This window comes from Thamnophis sirtalis, unplaced genomic scaffold (genome assembly GCF_051295495.1).
Source record: "Thamnophis sirtalis isolate CommonGarterSnake01/CBP01778 unplaced genomic scaffold, rThaSir2_p1.2 scaffold_6, whole genome shotgun sequence".
NCBI lineage: Eukaryota > Metazoa > Chordata > Lepidosauria > Squamata > Natricidae > Thamnophis > Thamnophis sirtalis.
This window is the reverse complement of record NW_028261386.1, coordinates 54,518,766-54,540,559: the sequence shown is the minus strand read 5'-3', so window position 1 is coordinate 54,540,559 and position 21,794 is coordinate 54,518,766. Positions and strand designations below refer to the sequence as shown.

The window sequence follows — 21,794 nt, the reverse complement described above, 5'->3', positions numbered from 1 at the left end:
TGCATCTCAGGAGACAGAATCCAACAGGGGAGATTAAGAAACAAGCCAGTGTCTGCAGTCTGTAAAAGGGACAGTCCACTGAATGATCTCATTATAGTTTTGGGGACAGAACCACAAACGAACTGGAAGTGAGAGGAGGAGAGAGCATACAAGATAAATTAGGATGTATCTGTACAATGGTATAAAAGGTGCAATGTACAAGGCTCTATACAGCTCAAGCAAAGAAGATGTATACAAGCAAAAAACCAATCCAGGGTAGGGCTGTCAAACTTGCACCCGGATATGACACACGCTGGTCACGCCCAGTTTAGTGAAGGGGGGGGGAAGTCGTGATAGTCATGTGATGCCGCTGTGATGACGTGAGTTTAACATCCCTGATCTAGGGCATTCTCATTTAGCATCAGTTAACAGGAAGTGAGCAAGATCCTTTCCTCATTGAGTTAGACAAGCAAATAATTGGAAGCAGATAGCTTCTTATAGTCTAAAGATGTACTTTTCAAATTCAGCAATTTTAAGATGTCTGGACTTCATCTCCTAGTGTTCCCCAGCCAGCATGCTTGTTTCCCAGCCAAGGTTGGGAAACATCATTCTAATCCAACAACCATGTTTCATTTCTCTATTCTGAAAACTCAACATTTTAAGCCTCCAGTATTGATAGAACCCCCAAATTTAAAAACAAATAAACTGAATGGTCTGAAATCTTACAAAATGACCAAATCTCACAAGATTTTTATATCCAGATTAGGCAACATTTTGGTTTTGGTATTCAATATCTAAAAAGACTTGACCTTTTAACAAGCTGAAGCTCAACTAGGCAATCCATATTATACCAATAAATGCGAATATTGTTTCAAAATCAGCTTTTATAAATTCCTTTACAAACCTTGAACAGCCTCCCCATTGATTTATTTAGATGATGTCCAATGGAGTCTTCTGAAAAGTTTATGATTTCATGTAGATTTCTCAATGTAAATTTGAAATAAGAGAAGCTGAGCAGTGCAATTGTGTCAAGGAGTTCTTTCCTTCGTTGAACAAATTTCTAAGGAAAGGGCTGCAAAACCCAATCCTCAGGAAAATAGAATACATGATTCCCTCCCAATAAAGGCATGTGGATAGGTCAAACTCATAGCCACAAATACGCTTTTGTCTCTGCTTTTCTCCAGAATATGCTATTTCATTGCTCCTTTTCATTCTCCAAAGGAACACCAAGCACTCATGGTTAAAAAAAAGGCTTGAGAAAGAGCTGAACTGCCACTCTAAGTGTTTCTACAAAACATGAATTCATGCTGACCCTCTCTGTATTATTTCCCATTACTTTAGTACTACTTCAGTCAATGTGCATGATTTGAGTTCAGTTAGCAGGACTTGTTCATCCAAAGGAAAGCATTGAGAGTTCAGCAGGTCTTTCTGCTTTGGCATTCAATGCAACCATTTTGCTTACTGTGAAAAGTCCAGATTTTCAAGAGCAAACCTCCGGCCCATGCTTATAAGAAGATCCAGCTGATTTATGTTTATTTGGGGAGCGGGGTCCGAGCAGAATTGCAGCTATCCATTAAAGGGCCATCAAGTATTTGCTTTTGGTTCTTCTTCACCTACTTGCTCTAGAGAGCGACATCAACAACCATAAACTCTTAAGAGCCACTTTGAGTGCTCAGTGGGGCCTCTGATGGATTTCTGGAATTTGTTCCTAGAAACCACTCCAAGAAAATCCAGGATTCTAATAGCTTCATTTTTGACAGATGAAACTATTCTAAATTATGTGTGATGGGTTACAGTATCTAACTGCAATCTTCTATCCATCTATAATGGCTGCAGCTGGTTCGCTCTCTGCTCTCTTTCTGACTGCTGGCACCTTGAGCAACCAAAACACTTTGCCTACCACACACAGGCACCCCATCTGCCTTGTGCCTGACAATACTTCTGAATGGGTACCATGAAAAGAAGAGGCTGCACCCTTGCCAAAGGCCAGACATGACCCTGTTCTTTCTGGGACACAATCACAAAGCCCTCGTTAAAATGCATATGGCTGGCAGCAGGTCCAGGGTGTAATTAGGACATTGTCCAAGGACTATTGAAGGGCTGCAAGGGAGACTATTCAATTCACTGTAGATGTACTTGGTGCCTTGAAACACAAGCCAAGCCATTTCAGCCCAATTATTTTAAAAAAAAGAAGAAAAGAAATGAAATGAAAAGATGGGAAGGCAGCCAAATGCAAAGAAACACACATACTGACGCAAACACCCCTCTGCAAAAGTACAAGCAGCCTAGCATGACAAGCAGAAGGGGCAGCTGCTTCTTCCAACTCATTACAGCAGGACAATGGCCTCAGCTGATGACACGTAAGAGGTATAGAATATGAAGTGTTCTAAAGAAGAAAAAGATTGAAATAAAGAATAGAGTCAGTGGCAGAATAGCACAGGAATCTGCCTTATCCCACGTAAAATCATAAAGCTCTATTTGTTTAAACTATGGTTTGTTGAGCAACCCATACTGGCTGGATTCACATATCATTTTAAGCCAAAACCAAAAGTGAAATCCAGCCACTGTCTCCAGGAGACAGAGAGGTCATCCATATCATTTCTTGTTATTTACCATTTACCTTGCAATGTTAGACTTTCTAGAAATAAAAGGATTGGGTAGAAATAAAGCTTTTACTCCAGTGTTATGTTCTCATTTTTGAAGCAGAAATGAGAACTGCTCTTAAGCCACTATGATATACAGTCAAAAGCAAGAAATTGTGCCCTAGTTTCTAATGAAAATAGAGGCAGATGGAAACCGCTCCAATAACAAATAATTCTGAGAACAGAAAGCAGGTACAAGAGGGGCAAAGATCAAGCGGAATGAAAATATTCAAAATCCAACGGAATAAAAAGCCAAACACTATTAGCCTACCAAGGTTAAAGATAAAAGACTTTGAAAAGTCTAAACAAGTTTGATAGTCATTTTCTAACACAACTTTCCAAGGTCTATCATGTATATGACTAAATATGAGTATCATTTGATGCAACACTGCCTTACTTGCTGCATTTTTTCCAGATCGAGACTGGGCCTCCCGACTTTGTCACCATAGCCCTGTCGGTGTCGTTTACACGGCATCCCTTGCTCAAAGCTGCCTCCGATGCTTGTAAAAATTATAGGCCGGGATGATGTGGTCCGTACCAAGGACTGCAGTCTCTTAGGAGGTGAGGCACTGAAGAGCACTGGGCTAGGACTGGCACGCAAACCCTCCACAGCTTCGACCACTGGCCGGAAGGATTTGCCACACAAGGTCTTTACTTCCTCATCACTGGAGGAGGTATTACAGCTGTCACTGCAGCAGCCAAGCTTGCTGACCTGAGACCACTTCCGTTTCTCAGCAGCAAATTCACGGGTGATACATTCCAACTCCTCTTCAGAACTATGGTGGTCCAGCCCAGAAGGAAAATGGCCCCGGACTTTGCAGCACTGATTTTCTTGATTTTGCTGTTGATTGGTTGCCAAGGGAGTCAAGGTGCCATTCCGTCTTCTCTCTGGGAAAATATTTAAAACAGTGATAGAGAAGATCTTAATGCAGCCTTACATAGTGATTAAAAACCACTAGTTCCATTCCCCCACTCCTTCTGTCAAATAAGTCCTTCATCCCAGATACTGGAAGAAGCAGGCAGGAAAGCTGAGCACCTCTGGAATCATCAGGAAAGTGAATGTCCTTTTATTTAATAAGAGCTGGCACACTCACACAGCAAAAGACACTATTATCTAGGGCCCACCAAGACCCAATCAGCTACAAACATCTGAAGTTCCTTGGAAATAGAACTCTGTACAGAGGGGGAACCAAGATTAGTTTGTCAGGAGGAGATGGGAACAATACACATTGAAGATAAATAGAAAAAAGCTGGTGGTGTAAAGTCATCACCACAGTATGAGTGAAATTTAATTTTAAAAAGGCTACATTTCTATGTGCTGGAAGTAAGTAAGTAAGAAGCAGAGTCTACTTTTGAGTACTCGAGTAGTAGCTCTGTACAGTTCAGAACCCATGTTCCACATGTACCTATTGACAAAGTGCTCCTTTACATTCTGACCAGTCTACGTGTTCATGGCAGCCAAAATCTTATATTACTTTAGTATCTTATCAAAAAAAGAAAAAGAAAGGACAACCATCCAATCCATCTTCATTTGGGCAACATGTAGTGCCAATATAAAATGTATTAACATGATTTAGACTTAATAATTTGGGTGAAACAAACAAATATGACTTGTAACGCATAGTTAGAACCTAAAACATAGAATAACAGAGTTGGAAGGGACCTTTGAGGTCATTTAGTCCAACTCCCTGCTCAAGCAGGAGACTTTATGCCATTTTAGATATATGGTATCTCTTTGAAAGCCTCCAGTGTTGAAGCACCCACACATGAACCCAACCAATTTAAATTTAATCTATATAACCTGTTCATACAAACATGACTTAACATGATGTGCAAATTCTGTAAATGGTTGTATTTCAGGTTACTCTATCACAAATGGAAAGTACACTAACATAACAGAATTTGCTTTTGGTAGAATGAAAGAGAGCAATTTTGGCTAAACTCTCCTACAGCTATCAGCACTGCCTCACATGAAGAGGCTCACCAGCAAATGGACCTCAAAACAAGGCATATAAAAGTGGCCAAATCCTAACAGGGCCACAGAGTTTCTCAGATTTGGAGCAAGATCCACAGCAGAATTTCCAACCACTCATAAAGCTTACTGGCTATTATTGCTCCCATCATCATCTATTACCCCAATTTAACTTTGTTGTTCCAAGAATAAAATCAAGCAGCCTGCCCTTGTACATCACTCTATAAAAGAAGCATGGATAACAGATACAAATAAATCTTTTAAGAAAAGGGGTTAAGTTTTATGTTTCTCCAGATTTGTAGTAGCATAGAGTTCCTGTGAAATTGTCCTGCAATCTATACACTAATAAAACTCTGATTCCTGTAATCTTTAACTGGGCAAAACAGTGTACCCATAGGGACAAAACTTTTTGTACCAAGATACCTCAAATGGGCTAACCAAATGTATCCAAAATCCAGAATCCATAACTCCCATGGAATTAAAATTTGGCAAATTTTGTAAGATATTTTATGACATAAAATTATCATAAAACAGTTTATGATATAATACAAAATGTCATTAAAATGATGTGTTGATGTTTGAATATACTATTCAACGTGGGCTATTTTCAAGGCAGATACATCTCTGAAGGTATCCTAACTTTTCCAGAGCAGGCAGAACATTAGAAGGTCTGTCATTGCTAAAGGCATTGAGGAATCTGGTCAGGAAATCTCTCTGAAAGAATGACCCAAGAGGTCACAGCATTAATCTTGACCATCACTCATGCTGGCCAGAGTTAATAGGACTTCAACAAGATCTGGAAGCCATCAAATTTGAGAAGATTGCTAGACAGGAAATTCTTACTTTCAGAGAAGATGAAATTAGCCATATGGGATGGGATTACATAAATTATAACAAAGGTTGACAGAATTTGCAGTCGAAATCCCGGAAATTATAATGGCTGGAAATAACAATGCAAGTTTAACACTAACATTCTTAGTAGGTTTCCTAAATACTGGAATGCTTTACCTCTGTCAATCTGAGCAAGTTCCTGGTTCTCTCCCTCAGAATCATCACTGTCTTCCTCATCACTTGGTGTGTAGGAAATCTAGGAGAAAATGCATATTTAAAAATCATTCAACATGAAATGGGCAATGGGCAAATTCTAGTCTCCTGTTTAATTTTCATAAGCATTTCTTTATGAATGCATATTCTATTTTATACCCAAATTAATCTCAATTTTACAAGAAAAAAAATCTTAACAGACATGCTTATTTCAGCAAGTATTTTTCAACTTCTCATTTTCTACTTAGGATGCATTTCAAAATTATTTTATTTTCCAGAAGGAGAGCCCCATTGCCAATTGTGGAGAAATCCAGTGACTCCCAAATCACATATTAGTTTGAGAGGTCCAGAGTTGACCCACTCTTAAAATAATCTGCAAATAATGCATTCAATTTTGCATTCCTAACATGAAAACCAACACTTTCATCTCCTGCTGCCTCCACAGATATCAATAAAATCTGTATATAAACAATACAATTCACATTAGGTAAAATTCTTCTACATGTTTCCTTATCAGAGGTATGCAATTTAACTGAAGGACTCTTAGCTGCAGTGACACGTCTGTGGACTAATCTCCCTAAAGCAGTTCACCTGGAAATGAACCTGTTTATCACCAAGCACAAGTATTCTTATTCGCTCAGGCATTCTAATTTACTATAATTTGGATTTTTTTGTAATAAACTGCTCTGACGTTTTTGGCATTGTATTGTATTTAATTGAATGCTACCTGAAATGTTAAACTTGCAAAGTATATTTATATACTGTACACCACAAACACACATACAAATCCATCCACAAAATCTGAAAGCTAGCTAATTGGTGCATCTCAGTGCAGCGTCCCCAACTTTGCAGCTCCTTGACAGCCGTGATAACTGAGGAAGAGTATCATCTAATATATCTGGCCAACTGCAACCTAGAGAAAACTGATGGATGGTATCTTTGCTATATTATATGCATATTTCTTTCAAGAATTTCCAAAAGAAATTTACATTGTTCATCTATCCCTTCTTTTCTTAGCTTTTTTGCCACAGTGTGCATTGGATGCTTCCTATCAACATTGCTATTCTTTGAAATCCAGTTTGGGATGTCAAAAACATAACCATTTAAAAAAATCTCATTAGTATTGAAAACAACTGATCAACAGATCAGTAATTTGAAACATCTTCAGAAATAGTTCCATTTGGCCAAGTTTTCTGCTCTTTGTTACAATTTAATGCTCTCTTCCCCTGTCAAAAAACAAATGGTTACTATGCAATGGCTTTGCTAATAATCTAAATTTATTTTTATCGATTAAATTTCTATGGCACCCATCTTACTCCTACAGTGACTCTGGGCAGCTTACAATATAATAAATACTGTAGTTAAAAAGTACTAAAATACCATTTAAATTAGAAAAATTGAATAGAGAAGTTAAAAACCAAAATGATAGGAGGCCTTGGAGTGAGTATCATCGCTACACCATCAGTCACTCCTGGTTTACTGCAGCACAGCCAAGTTCTCAGGCTGTTCCAGAAGGCCAGTTGTGTGGGCGTTAAATTTCCCTATGCCAGGATAATATTCCAGAGGGTGGGAGCAGCCACATCAGAAAAGGCTCTTCTCCTGGACCTCCCAACTGAAATTATTTGGATGATAGGATCCGAACTAGGCCCTTTCTGCTGGAACAGGTAGAGCATGTTAGTCCCATCAGGGAAAGGCAGTTACTCAGATAGGCTTGGACCCATGCCATAAAGGGCTTTAAAGATAATGACCAACAGCCTTAATTGGAACCCAAAGCAAATTGGCAGTCAGAGAAGTTTGTATAACAGCAGTGTCACATGTTCCATCCAAGGGCCTACAGAACTGTCCCCTCCACTGTGCACTGCACCAGCTGCAACTTCTGAATACTCTTCAAGTATATTCAGAGATAACCAGAGCATGAGTGACTGTGCACAGGGCCGCACAAACCAGGAAATGGCACAACTGGTGCACAACATGAAGTTGTGCAAAGGCTTTCCTAGCTATGGTTGCTACTTGTTGTTTCAGCAGAAGTCACAAGTCTAGGCGAATCCCTAAATTAACCACTGGGTCTGTCTGGGTAGTGCAACCAAATCCAGATTTCTCCAGCGGATCAATTCTCAGAGACCCCTTGAATCCACAGCCACTTTGTCTTACCAGGGTTCAGCTTGTTGTCCCCCATCCCTTACAGCCTCCAGACACTGCAAGAGGGCAGTTACAGCATCATTTGTATAACTGGGGATGGAGATTTAAAGTTGGGCATCATCAGCATATTGATGATACCCAGTGGTGGGTTGCTCCCAGTTCAGCCCGGATCGGGCAAACTGGTAGTGGCGGCGGCGTTGGGAGGCTCTGCCCACTCACATACTTTTGTGCATGTGCAGAAGCATTGTGCACATGCACGAGCAAACCGGTAGCACTGGGATTTGCAACCCATCTCAGGTGATATCTCATCCCATGATATTAGATGATCCCAGTTTTATGTGTATGTTTAAAAGGAGCCCCAAACCCTGAAGCATGCCACAAAGGAGCTGCCATGGGCTTGCCTCTCACTCTCTATCGATGCTGATTGGGACCGGACTTGAACAAAGGAGCTGAACCAGCATAAGATTGCACCATCCAGCCCCAGTTCTCATAGATGGCCCAAAGGGTCAATGGAATCAAAAGCTGCTGAGAGGTCAAGAAGAGCAAAGATAGATACATTACCCCATTCTACTCCCACCATACATCATCTAAAAGTGTGACCAATGCTCTGTCCCATAACCAGACCTAAAACCCACCTGAAAGTGATCCAGAACACTCTAAAACTGAGGTGCAACCACTTTTTCCACCATCTTCCTTAAAGAGGGGAGCTGGGAAACTGGATGGAAATTGTCCACACAGTTGGGATCCAATGAAATTAACTGGGTAACTAGGTTAGTCCACTCCCTGAGCATCTCTAATGGACCTGTTCCACACTTGGGATTCCAACTAAGAACAAATTTGAGCAATTTTATCTGTCAAGTGCTTGACAAATTCTTTCACCCTGCCTCAGAAGTGAGTCTTCCTTCTGAAGGATGATCTTACACACAGTGCTGCCGAAAGGCACTCTGTGAACACAGTGAGAGCCGAGAAATAGTGACATTTGCTGTTCTTACTATCACGAGGTAAGTTTTTATAGAAGCCCTGATCCAAGATCCTTCAGATTTGTTTTTTGTCTTCCTTCAGCCGCTACTTTTCCATTTTATGAAACTAACTATAGTACGTGTGGTGTTGCACTAACTTCATGGAGAACCATGAAGTTGTTGATTTGTGGTAATTGGTTTTACCTTGATTGCTACTCTACATATTGATATTTTATGCTATTTGTATTTTTTTTAATGTTATCTGCCTAAACAAATCTGGAAGCATGCTAAGAGTGAAATGATTAGATGGTACATGGGACCCTTTACCTATATCACAATTATCAACAGAAATGCTACGAAGTATATTAGCAACAATATTAATATGTTTCAAAGAATAATTACTACTTCAGGGCTACACAGTTCATCTATGGCTCACAAAAGCTGCAAATCTTACACAAGAATTAGTAGCAGCTTTGGACGCTTCAGCTTTCCTAAGGTTTATAATATAAAGAAGTAGAGAGGGTTTTTAACTCACTGTGTAATAATCCTGATGGGAGATAGGGAAAAGAACATAAAAACCACAGATATGTAAAATATTTAATTGAAATTCACATATCATCTTTTTTCAAGATGCTGAGAAAAATATTTTAATAAATGCTCTTTAGCTCAGAAACAAAAAGACAAAGATTTATGCTTTCCAGTTCCATATTCTGTTTACATTACAGTTTCTGCTTAGTTTAACAGCTGCTAAAAAGTATATTAATTGTAGAAAACTGTAGAAAGCACATGATGTTGTATACAAGAATGTCAATGTTACAAAACTGTTCAACATGTTAAATTTAATTATAGAAAATTAAAAGTTGTCTGGATATCAGGCAAGGACACTATACTAGTTCTCCTTCTTTCTCCTCACCAGAGATATGGGGCTCCCATCCAGATACTTCAAAGAATTGTGCCTACATTTTCTGGATTGGTAAAAATGACACTATCCAGCTTTCTACTTTTAGTTTGCCCTAGTACTTATCAATTTCCACATTTTGTGGGTAATTCATGCATTTATTGCAACTGTGAATTTAACATTTTTTTCTAAAAACACAAATATTTATTGCCTTGAAGCCATAATTTACATCTTTACCTTCTCCAAAAAGATACTATAATCTTTTATATACTAAAATTCTCCAGCTCTGGAATTTCATACAGATAACTTTTAAACATATATTTACAACTTCATTGCTTTATGTTGTTCTCACTAAAGAAAGTGAACTTCGTGACATCTTAAAGAGCATCCAGGAGCTAAGAATCCATTATATCCTCAATTCTATATGGGTGGTTTTGTGAGGTGGTTTTCTATTGTCATACTTCTCCTCATTGGCACAGAAAGAGTGTTGGTACTTGCCTGATATGCCTCTTCTAATAAGGTGGGGATAGCATCCATGTATGGGTTAACACCATCTGCTCTCTGATTGGACTGAGTCTGATTAATAATTAATTAGTACCCCTTTATAACTCGCCTGCACCGGATCCACCCCAGCTTTTCAGTGAGGAACAAGACAATCACAGACTCAAGTGTTATCCAAACAGTATAAACACTCTTTACTGAACAAAGACAACCAAAAACAACTGTCTCCAAGTCAGATCAAGATCCATTAATCGAGAGACCAACGGCCATAGACCCATCAGGAGGACCAGTCCCACTTGTAGGGTGCGGCCAGATGCTATCCCCACCTTATTAGAAGAGAAGGGCCTCCGATACCTGACCTGGGGCCTGGTTGGTCATGAAGCACTGAAGGAAAATGGTGTTGCTCGTCTCAGCTGATGTGTTTTATCTTAGCCACCGCCTTCAAATACTTCTTTGTCTTTCTGGTTTTATTGGTTTTGTGGGCCTTGCTGTGGCTCTGGGCCCCCTCACTAGGTTGAGATGCCAAGGGCTGTGCCTAAGAAGGGGGAGGCAAAATATCTGCCGGCCTGGTAGCTAGATCATGCCCTTCTCTGCGTTCGTCAGAGAAAGGCCCTGGGATGCTGCTGTCATACATGGCCACAAATGCTGCTCAAAATGGTGGGCGCACCTGACAGAGCGCCCAAAATGGCACTCGCAGCCTTTTTTAAAGTTTGTTGGTTTAGGCGGGAGGCTAAATGGCTGCCTCCACTCTTCGATTTGCTCCTTCTTGCCCAGAAAGGAAGGCGTTACCATTTCTTCACTCCTCAGCTGTGTCCTGGCCTCAGGGAGGTAAGGAAAACAAGCAGAACTCAGTGCGCATATGCGCTAGTCACGCTGCTCCTTTGGCGGCAAAATCAGCTGAAGATAGGGTGGGAGCGCAGTGAGGCTCGCAGAAGGCTTAGAGCCGATCCCCTCACCTAGGACACTGGTGGGCATGCAAATGCGATCCAAGGAGCCCCAGGAAGCTGCGAGCCAGAGAGGGAAGGCTCGGAGCGCGTGTTGCCATTGCGCAGCATGATCCAGGCCCCTGGGGTCAGTCACAACCCAACGGGCAGATAGCAGGCTCCTCCCAAGATAGACACTTGACAGCAAAGTTCTTTTTTTTGGCAGCAAGAGTCTGACAGGCCTAGACAAGAGTGCCCAACATGGCCACCTGGGAGCCTTGACTGCAAGTGAGGATATAGCTGCAAAAACCAGCTTTACTCACTAAATTTTTGAAATAGCTGTCAATGTGAGTGATGATCTCCGTGAATATAAAATTCGATGACAGGAATAATTTTGGATAACCTAGTTGTCCTCAGAGTGGACTGAGTCAAAAAGCTGGAGTGGATCTGGTGCAGGCGGGTTATAAAGGGGTACTAATTAATTATTAATCAGACTCAGTCCAATCAGAGAGTGGACGGTGTTAATTCATACATGGATGCTATCCCCATCTTATTGAGAAGATTCAATCTCACTCCAACTCATTAAATGATATAAGCAGAAAAGGAGCAAGTATTCCTCCAAAGATAAAACCAGTAGCAACAAGAGACTGGGATATTTCAATTATTGGAAGAGATTTGAGAGGTCCCATGGTCTTTACCAAATTCTAGTTCCCCAAATCTTTCAAAAAGCCATAACAGTTAAAAATAGGCATACCACAGAAAGGATTAGCAAAGATACTATATTTCTCACACTCAGTGGACCCATTTCATCAAAACTATTTCTTTTTCTCAGGAACTCACCACTATGACACACCTCTTCCTAAACATTTTCAACTTTAGCTTCCATAACTTTTAAAAACTGGTGTCTTCCATTTTCCTCTTCTCTTCACATTTTTTTCTTGTGATGTCTTTTACGTAATACATATGAGGGCAGGTTGTGTGCGTGTGTGTGTGTGTGTATGTGTGTCCATATCCATATCTATCTATCATCTATCTATCTATCTATCTATCTATCTATCTATCTATCTATCTATCTATCTATCTATCTTTTACCAACAGCCATGCCAGCAACTCCAATGAGCTAAGACGAAAACATCTGGAAGCATGGTATCTTAAGAGACTAAAAATGTTTTTTGAAAAACTTGCAATTTTAAATAAGGAGTATGCATACAATTCTTTATACAGTAGCTGTATCTTTAAACCCAATAATTCAGGAATACAACTCTAGCAGTCTTTCTCATTCCTTCAAGCATTTTTGCTCCCACTCAAGACAGCAAATTTACTTACATTTCCTTGAATGCAATACCATCCAAGCATACGATAACGAAACCATCCAAGCATACGATAACGAAACCAGGAGAAAAGGAAAAAGTCAAAATGTTTAAGACACTTTTACCATTGACTCTTCCTCCCAAATTTGCAAGCAAAGCTCAAGAAAACTACCACTCTTATTTACAATGAAACCTATGAATAAGGAATTGGTTTATTTTTTATTTATGTGCAAGCAAATGTCCCATTACATTAATGTAGCCACTGTTAAGGGTATGAACATGTAAGAGGATCTGGGCCAGATCAGACCAAAATCTTATCTATTCCAGCATCCTGGCTCCTAAACAAACTATACAGAAAACTGACCACTTTCACACCTGCACCCCAAATGAAAGCTCCTTTTTGTTTCAACTGTAATAAATAATTTGGGGTAAACAGGAAACTTGGACACTGCAATGCTGACTCTTAATTATAAATAATCTGGGAACAAGTAAAAAAAATCCCATGATGTGCCTCTGCCCTTTGAAGAACTTTTTATTTATTTTATATCTTTAATTACAAATTATATGCACCTCAATGGTTTACAGAAAACCTTGATTTTGGAACCTAGAACTTCACATACACTGTATCCCTTAATAAACAGAACTATGGCTTACTAAATTAATCCAAGAGGCTTGGGTTTGCACAATATGAAAACCCCCAAATAGCCAATCACATATTCCATATTATTTGTAAATTCCTATAGACAAAAATAATCTAATCATCATACAGTCCATTATGTCTATGCTGCAGCCTTACGAAAGCTACAAGCAACCTTAGCAGCTATCAATTTCATCCATATTGAAACCATGATATTTATGCCATGAAGATATTGCTTATTATACCTCTTTTTAAAATAGTACAATGAAATAAAGGACTAGAGAATAGTTACATGGATAGTTAGAGAATAGTTACATTCCCCATACCTTGGGGAAAAAAATCAGATTACTTGTTGATAGGATACGGCCTTGAAAATCTGGTTTTGTTGTCAATCCTGGGGGCCCAGATGTATGGCTTAGCCCATATCTTGATTGTTAATTATTGTTATTGGCTTTTCTTGGCTGCTATATTGTGTATAATTTTGTTACATGCTTTTTATATTGCTTTTAAATATTTTTAGCTGACCATAATCATGCATTTGAGATGGGCGGCCCTACACATTGAAATGAGTTGAGTTAAAAGAATGATGGCTAATTTCAAAATCTATTTCCACAAAGTTCAAGAACTGAAGATGTAGCTCATAGCCAGGTGTCTCTGGGACAGGTGACTGAGAGGCAAATATTAAAGCTTGTATAATAACTTCATCACACAAAGGCCATGATTTATTTATGTACTTATATTTGATGTGACTGCACAATGGTGTTATTTTTAATAATTTTATTAAAAACTTTAATTACAATAGTAATAATTTGCTCATAATTTGCAACAGTATGATAGGACTGGATTAAATAGCATGGGAGCTAAACTGCTAATAAATTAGAGACCATTAAAAATAAACTTCAATAGTATTAATAAGCATTCAAAACATATTTGTCTCACAATAAACATAAAGAATTCTTACAACAGAATTAATTTCTGAGTTTTCAGATCCTTTTCTTTTTCTTTCTTCCTTTTATGCAATTATCAACAGCATTAGTTCTTCCTGCTGAGTGAACATTTTGGCTAAACAAGTTCTTTTGCCAGCAGTCCCTCTCTCTTAATATGCTGCAAACCAAGTAATTGGTAACATCTCCACTTCAATAATCTTCCATTGTCTTCTACAGATAGAAACTGTAGATAATAAACCTCAACACAACTTCCAAGCAATGCTAGCCACTGCTAAAGCCTTTGTAACAGAAGAATACAACTCCTATTTTTTTTCCAGCATAGCAAGCATGCTATGTGGTAACTTAAAATTTGACAGGTCAACCTATACACGTTTTCATCCACCGATCAACTTCCTTCTTACTCTTTTCAGGGAATCAGAAACCTGGTTCACCTACAGATTTTATGATGGTGGAGTATTGATTCACGCAGCAATAATCTCCATGGGAGTAATCTATTGATTGGGGTTTGTTCATTCTGTAGTGACATTATAGCATTATGTCATGAAAGCACCATTCTAGTAAAAAGTGGATAGTAGACCTTCAAATAAAAACCTGATCAACACAGTAGATGAGGGAATCCAAGAGATCAAGACTTTCATCAGTTGAATGAAAAACATGCCTCAAATTCAACAAAAAGATCAAGAAACTCGGGTAAAATAAAAAACCTTAATATTCTATTCCTACAATCAGTTCCAATTATCTTTAACTCAGCAAATGAAACAAAATGAAGGCTGCAAAAGTAGTCACTGCACAGGAAAGATTACTCAACAGAATGGGAATTGGAGAGATGGGGAAACACTCTGCTATTAATAATGGGAAAGGTCACAGCTTATAGCAAAAACATCCCAAAACACTTCGTTGACTGAGCCAGAGCAACCAAGAGCAGAACTTCCCATCAGTATGCACAATACTAGATGTTAAGTAGGTTATTTTGACTCATAAGGCTACTTACACGTGCCTTCTCCCTTCACCAGCAGCCAACATAGAACAATGATAAGTTAAATAACAATCTGTCACCATTTTGACACAGAAAATCAAATGCATTCTGCTTAATTACAGAGTAAATGGCAAAAGTCTCCTGAAGTAAGCCTGAAAGTATCGTCTTCCAGGCTTACATCACATCTAGGCTTTTCAGAGGTTCTCAGAAACAACATTTTGAAGACAAGAAATAGCTGTTCAGATAATTATTCTGTTGTCACATGGCCAATGCAGGGTTGACTTTAAATTCCTTTCTTGTTTGTTCATTCGTACAATGGTTGATTGGTTGTTACTTGTTGAAATTCACAACATAAAGAAATACTGTTCCATGCCCATCAGACTCAAGAGCTGAAGAAACAGGTTGGCCTTCTGCCCTCTTTGCCCTGCCAAGTCAGACAGGAGCTCATATATCTTGGCACGTGTCCACTAGTATGCAGGATATGTTGCCTTGAGGAAATTAAGGGAGTGACAGTTCCATATTGGGGGGGGGGATGTCAAACATGTTCTATAACAAATATTTAATATTTATAGAGCAATTTACAAAAGTTTCCTTCTTCAAGTTAAGCTCTACTTCATGGATACTTCTTTATAGTTGTATTGGCAATAACACAGCAGTGGTTTGTCACTGCCTTCTTTTGGAAGGTTGCAACCTTTCTCCCATTCAAATACTAACCAGGCCCAAATCTGCTTAGCTTTTCAAGAGTTTAATTGTTGGCTTTTACAAAATTAGTTACAGTACATGTTTCCCACATGGAAGGTGGGATAGACATCCTGGAACACAAAATCAAAATGTAAGTTTTGCTGTGAATAGACTACCCAGTAGTGGGGTTCAAAAAACTTTACTACCAGTTCTGTGAGCATGGCTTGGTGGGCATGGCAGGGGAAAGATAATATAAAATCTCCATTCCCACCCCACTCCAGGGGAAGGTTACTGCAAAATCCCCATTTCCTCCCAATCAACTGGGACTCGGGAGGCAGAGAATAGATGGGGGTGGGGCCAGTCAGAGGTGATATTTACTGGTTCTCCAAACTACTTAAGATTTCTCCTACCGGTTCTCCAGAACTGGTCAGAACCTGCTGAATGCCACCTCTGCTCCTACCCAAATAATTCTTGGTCTCATTGGAGGCAAAAGTGTCAGCCATCCCCCTGGCTGACTCAAAGATATTGCCTTATTTTAAAATCTTGTGTTGTAAAAATTAAAAACAGGGCTCTAGCCATTCTGTGCCCCCCTAAATTGGTGACAATTCTACCAAGAAGCTAGTGCTAAAGATCCCCATTCCTGCATATGGAACCTTTTGAGATCACCATCACTGCCTCCATGGACTACTAGATCATTCAAACAGAATGTTTTCTACACAAAACTTTCAAAACCTCAAGCCATTATTAATGAATTCAAAATACAGCCAAGATTGAAGCAAAAAATATGTACAGTATACAGCAAATTGAATGAGTAAAATTATTATACAGCTGGATAGGTAAAAGCATTTGAAAGCAAGGAGCCATTTTGCTCATACAAATGCATGTCTAAGCATGTATCTGTATCAAGTGGGCACCTCATTAATTTTGATTGCTGGGGGGGGGGGTTTGTATTGCAAAATTTTACATATCTAATTTTGCAGATGTTCCAAAAACCCAGTAGTGTTAACTGCAAAATACAATCAGTGGCAAACTGGATGTACTGTATTTCTGCAACTTGAATCACTTGAAAGTGAAAAGGTGGTGGAGGGAAAAGAGGCAAAAACCAAGACCTTAAAATATTAGGTGTCTTCCTTGTGCATGGGATTCTCCTCTAAATTAAAAGTAGGTTGTTAATTTAAAAAGAATCAATGGCAAGTTTGCAAAAAAGTTAGTTCTTGAAGCACAGCACACTTTAAAACTAAATCTTGATATATTGCAGATATTTAATGCACTGCAAACCCTTACTAGATTTATAGTTCAAAGAGCCTTCTCAGTAATAGAATCTTAAATAGATCAACTGTTACTGTGTGTGTGTGTGTGTGTCTGTGTGGTGTGTTAATAATCATGATTTTAAGCTCTAATGATATCAGAAAGAGCTTCACTAAATAGTTTGGATATGCATTTGAGCCTATTTAAAATTTATATTTCATTTCAGGGGTGAAAGAGATAGAGAAGGGGCATTCAGAATGCAGAGGGGGATTCAAGCTGCAGGAAAAAGTCACTGCCTTTGCTTTAAAATCTATAAAGGATAAAATGCAAGAAGCTGGATTCAGATCCAGTTCCATTTTATATGCAAAAGCAAACATTCAGCAGTAAGAAAAGGGTCCCACAGCCTGCAGTCAATCTACAGTGCTGTGCTGATTTCATGAGTTCAATCCTTAGGTGAGGCTTAGGAGCTGTGCAATTCAACCGTTAGTAGTACATTTAGACAGAAGCTAGTCTTAGCATTCAGGATGATGCTTCTCAGTATTTGGAACACGTTAGTTTTGCAGAACACAGCTCGATTTTCAACAGCATCTAGTACAAGGAGATTTCCCAACTTCTCCCACACCGATGGGTTTCATAAGCAACAATATGAACATATTCCTGGGAAACAGGTAACAGCCTTAAAAAAAAGCAGGAGGGGGGATTTACAACCGTGAGCACTGATCTAAGGCTTTGTATTCCAGGCTGTCGGCCTTTTATCACAACCGTATCTATCGGCCAGGGACAAGTTGATGTTCAAAGTTAGCAGGCTTATTTCTTCGCCTGCAGACCTGCTCTCCTTTCTTCAACTCTCCCAGCGAGCAGGGTGCCCGGGGATATAGCACCCCGATTATAAATGATGCCTACTGGCTTCTTAGCTATTGCCAAGTTCCACTTAAGAGAACTTTCTGGGAGATTTTTTTACATGTTGTATTTTATTCTTCTTACCTTCAGCTGGAAAGGCTGAATCTCATTCAAACTTTGATTCCTGAGCTTCTTCGTGAGGATCTTGAGCATGGTACAAATCCAAGGAGCCAGGGAAGAGTTAAGCCCGCACTCGCATCGAAAGAGCGTACAGTCGGCGCCGAGCAACTGCAGGTACACCCAACTTGTGGCTCGGGTGGCATATGATCTGCCGAGAAATACGATCGTGTGCGCCTTTCTTCTTCTTCTTTTTTTCTTTTTGCACCCCTATAACATCCCGGATCTGGTTGCTAACGCACAACTTCCTCCCCCGTCTGCTCCGTCGAAACAACTAATGGGTTTAGTTTTATTTTCTTTTTCAGAGGGCGATTGCCTTGCTTTTCCGAGCTGCAGCGAAGGACGCCAAGGTAGCAACCCCGACAGCAGATAACAGGGTTTCTATTCCAAGAGGCAGGAGGGCATTAGATGCCGAAAGAGTTAAAGAGGAGATGAGAAAGCTTTGGAAACTAAGGCCCGGAGCTCTGCTCATGGTCTAACTATATGCCTTTCCTCTTCCTTTCCTGCACATTGCCGGTCGCTCCCGCGCGCAATTCTTCCCGTCTCCTTTCCCTTTTCCACGCTCTCCTCGCGCGCCTACGGCCGCCTCTCTCTCTCTCTCTCTCTCTCTCTCTCTCTCTCTCTCTCTCTTCTCGGCGTTCTTGCTATATGAAACTTGTAACAAACAGGACCCGAAGACCGGCAGACGCCGATTGGACAGCCAAGGCGGACTATGTCAATTTCAGGGGGCCGGGTTTCCATTTAAAGGGAAACCAAAAGAAGAACCGAGCAGGTATCGCCGTTTCCTCTCCCCCCCGCCCCGCCGATCTGGAGGGGAAAGGAAGGATGTCCTGCATCTCCTTCGCGTTCAACGCGTATCTCCTCCCCTCCCCCCCAACACCCCCTTGGAAATTAAGCCCCGCGATGCAGAATTGAAACCTTAACAGGGTTTTGTCCTTCCTTCTGTAACGTTCTCGGGTTTCTCCCTTTACAAAGGTGTTGCGTCGTTTAGCATTTTTTTAAAAAAATAAAGACTTTAATCACCATCCTCTTTATATCCTCCAATTGAGGACTTTAAACTCTCTCATTTCTCATTACTCCGTTGTATTAATTCATAATATGGGAGATTTAAAAAGGGAGAATATTGTATTCTAGAAAAAGAGAGAATTTATAGCTATATATACACTTCAAAAGCAGCATTATTTTGTTGGATTATAATTCCCAGAAATTGTGATGGTTCATCCTGCAGTCAGCCAGATGTTTGGATTGGATTTGGCATTTTTATACACTTAATGAATCCTTCCAAAGGACTTTGGAGTAGGCAGATCTGGATTTCTGATGGTATTAAATGTATATTCCCAAATTGTAAGCTGTTCCGAGTAAAGTTGCCTTTTGCAATTGACTGATAGTGAATTTGTCAATGCCAATCAAATTCAAGTGTGGCTCCAATTGTTTTGGGATTGCACTCAAAGCTCCTATAACTGTTGGTATTACCTTTGCTTTCTTTTGCCAAAGTCATTCTATTTCCAAGTCTTTGCATTTTGCTATCTTCTCCAGTTCTTTCTCTTTTATTCTGCTGTGTCCAGGTATTGTCACATCCGCTATCCAGACATTTTTTTTTCCTTTCTTATCAACATTTGTTAAATCTGGAGTGATATGTGGCAGCTGTCTGTATGTTTGAATTCTGAAGTTCCAAAACACACCAGCTTCTTCATTTTCAATTACTTTTTGGTATTTTATGATTCCACCAGTTCTTGCTTTCAGGCAAATGCTATTTCTTGCAGATATTCCAATGCACCATTGTTGACATTTTGTTGTGCCATTGTTTGTAACCAGTACCTGATGTTCTGCAACAGCTAACTAGGTGGTCCACTTTGCAGAGCTGGCACTTGCTGTTTGTTGCTGTCTTCACAAGTGTGGCTTTGTATATGCATTGTTCCTGGTGGCTTGATGTTGTGCAGCCAGAATTAGTCTCTCTATCTTTTTCTTCGACTTTCCTGCTCTTAGACATTGCCAGGTCTTGTTATTATCTGTTTTGCCTGCTATTTATATGTACTAGCCATGCAATAATTTGTCTTTTTTGGTCTTTCATGTAAGCCAGTTTGATCTCTCCAATACTCCTGGTCTACTAGCTTCAGTGTCTCTTCTTCACTGTCCTTCAGATATACTTCCAGTGCCTTTTTCTTCTTCAATCATCTGATGTACTTGCAACATTCCACACAGACTTACTTTCCTTGGTAAGTAGAATCTGTCAATGTTGTTACGAGGATGAAGGGCATGATTCATTTGTCATTAATTTCCTGGTCTTCCTATCCAGACCTTTTAGTTCTGCTTAAGTTCAATCCACTATTCCAGCTGTGTATCTAATGACTGGAATTGCCCATGTGTTTATTGCCTTGATGGTATTTCCTCCACTGGGCTTGGACTTTTAGATCTTCACTTTCTTTTCACTTCTAACCTTTTTATTGACTTCAGTGTGCTTGATTTTGTCAGCTGGAAGGATTCCCATATATCTGTAGTAGTCATTTCCATCCAGACTCTTCATGTTATTTCCACAGGGTGGCTTGATTCCTTCAGTTGAGTGTGGCACATTTGTCCAGTCCAAACTCCATTGCAATATCTTGGCTGTATATAGACAGTATTGAGCAGCAGTTGTATTTCAGATAATATTGCTTTTCCATACACAGTTGTTTTCAATTAGAAGTTGTTGGACTGCATCAGCTACCACACTTTGTTTTTAAAAACAAAAATAATATGGAGTAATGGAGCGGTTTATTCTTTTCCTACATCAAATACCATGATTAGTTGACTGTGTGCCATCAAATTGGTATTGATTCCTAGTCACCATATACATTTTTCTTCCATGATCCTTAACTTGATCCTTCCAGCTATGGATCTATTGCCACTGGACTTCAAACCATTCACTTTGTTGCTAGTTATCCTAATCTTTTTTTTTCCAGCTGCCTTTTCCGATATTAGAGCTTTTCCCAAAGAGCCAGGTCTTTGCAATGTGTCCAAAGTAGAATGATTTGAGCCTGATATTTGTGCCTCCAGGGAGAACTCTGGAATGATTTATTCAGTGATCCAATGTTTGTTTTCTCAACTGCTCTGTTAATCTAATACCAATGTTCAAAAATGTCAATACTCTTTCCATCCTGATTCTTCAAAGTCCAACTTTCATTTCCAGAGAGTGTCACAGGGAATACCATAGACTACACTATTTTTTTCCAATGCCTTCATAGCTGAACACATACAGAGTGTTAGTCTGCAGTATATTTCTTAACTACTTCTTCCTGTTGATAGTTGAGCCTAAAAGCCATAAACTATCCAATACTTCAGTACATTCATTGTTAATTATAAGGCTTGTGCTTGTACTTGTTGTCATTCATGTGACTATATATAATTTTAGACCCACTTTTTCACTGTGCCCTTTTATTACTAGTGCTTGCAGATCCTGTGATATTTGGTTATCAGGATAGTGTCATCAACACAGCTATTGATATTTATTTCTCCAGTTTTAAAACCACACTCATCTTCTTCCAATCCATCTTCCCTTATATAGCAATAGCAATAACACTTCGACTTATATACCGCTTCACAGTGCATTTACAGCCCTTTCTAAGCAGTTTACAGAATCAGCATATTGCCCCCAGCAGTCTGGATTCTCATTTTACCGACCCTGGAAGGATTGAAGGTAGAGTCAACCTTGAGTCTGGTGAGATTCAATCTGCCAAATTGCAGGCAGCCGGCTGTCAGCGTAAGTAGCCTGCAGTGCTGCACTCTAACCATTGTGCCACTATGGCTCATATATTCAGCATATAGATTGGATGCTTCTCCCAATTATCCAGATGATGCCTGCATATGTTGCTTCAATTGCCAATGCCCAGCTTGAATAACTGGGTTATTCAGAAACCCATATTACCTAGTCATTCAGTAACCACC

The 21,794-nt window shown here is 39.6% G+C and overlaps 1 protein-coding gene and 1 pseudogene across 3 annotated transcripts in view; both read right to left on the bottom strand.

Moving 5' to 3' along the window:
• LOC106544141 (uncharacterized) overlaps positions 1–18,615 on the bottom strand; it is a 78,860-nt gene extending 60,245 nt beyond the window's left edge. For 2 of the 3 annotated variants that reach the window (XM_014060318.2, XM_087717899.1), the window contains exons 1-3: positions 17,841–18,615; positions 5,602–5,680; positions 3,019–3,509 (exon numbers count right to left, since the gene is read on the bottom strand). In XM_014060318.2, coding sequence (XP_013915793.2) covers positions 3,019–3,509; positions 5,602–5,680; positions 17,841–17,909 — 639 coding nt within the window. In that variant the 5' untranslated portion in view covers positions 17,910–18,615. The remainder of the gene's footprint in view (positions 1–3,018; positions 3,510–5,601; positions 5,681–17,840) is intronic. The other variant, XM_014060317.2, reaches the window with a different exon arrangement.
• A 581-nt stretch (positions 18,616–19,196) lies between these two features.
• On the bottom strand, positions 19,197–20,131 carry LOC148044980 (uncharacterized; annotated as a pseudogene).
• Between the last annotated feature and the right edge of the window lie 1,663 nt (positions 20,132–21,794).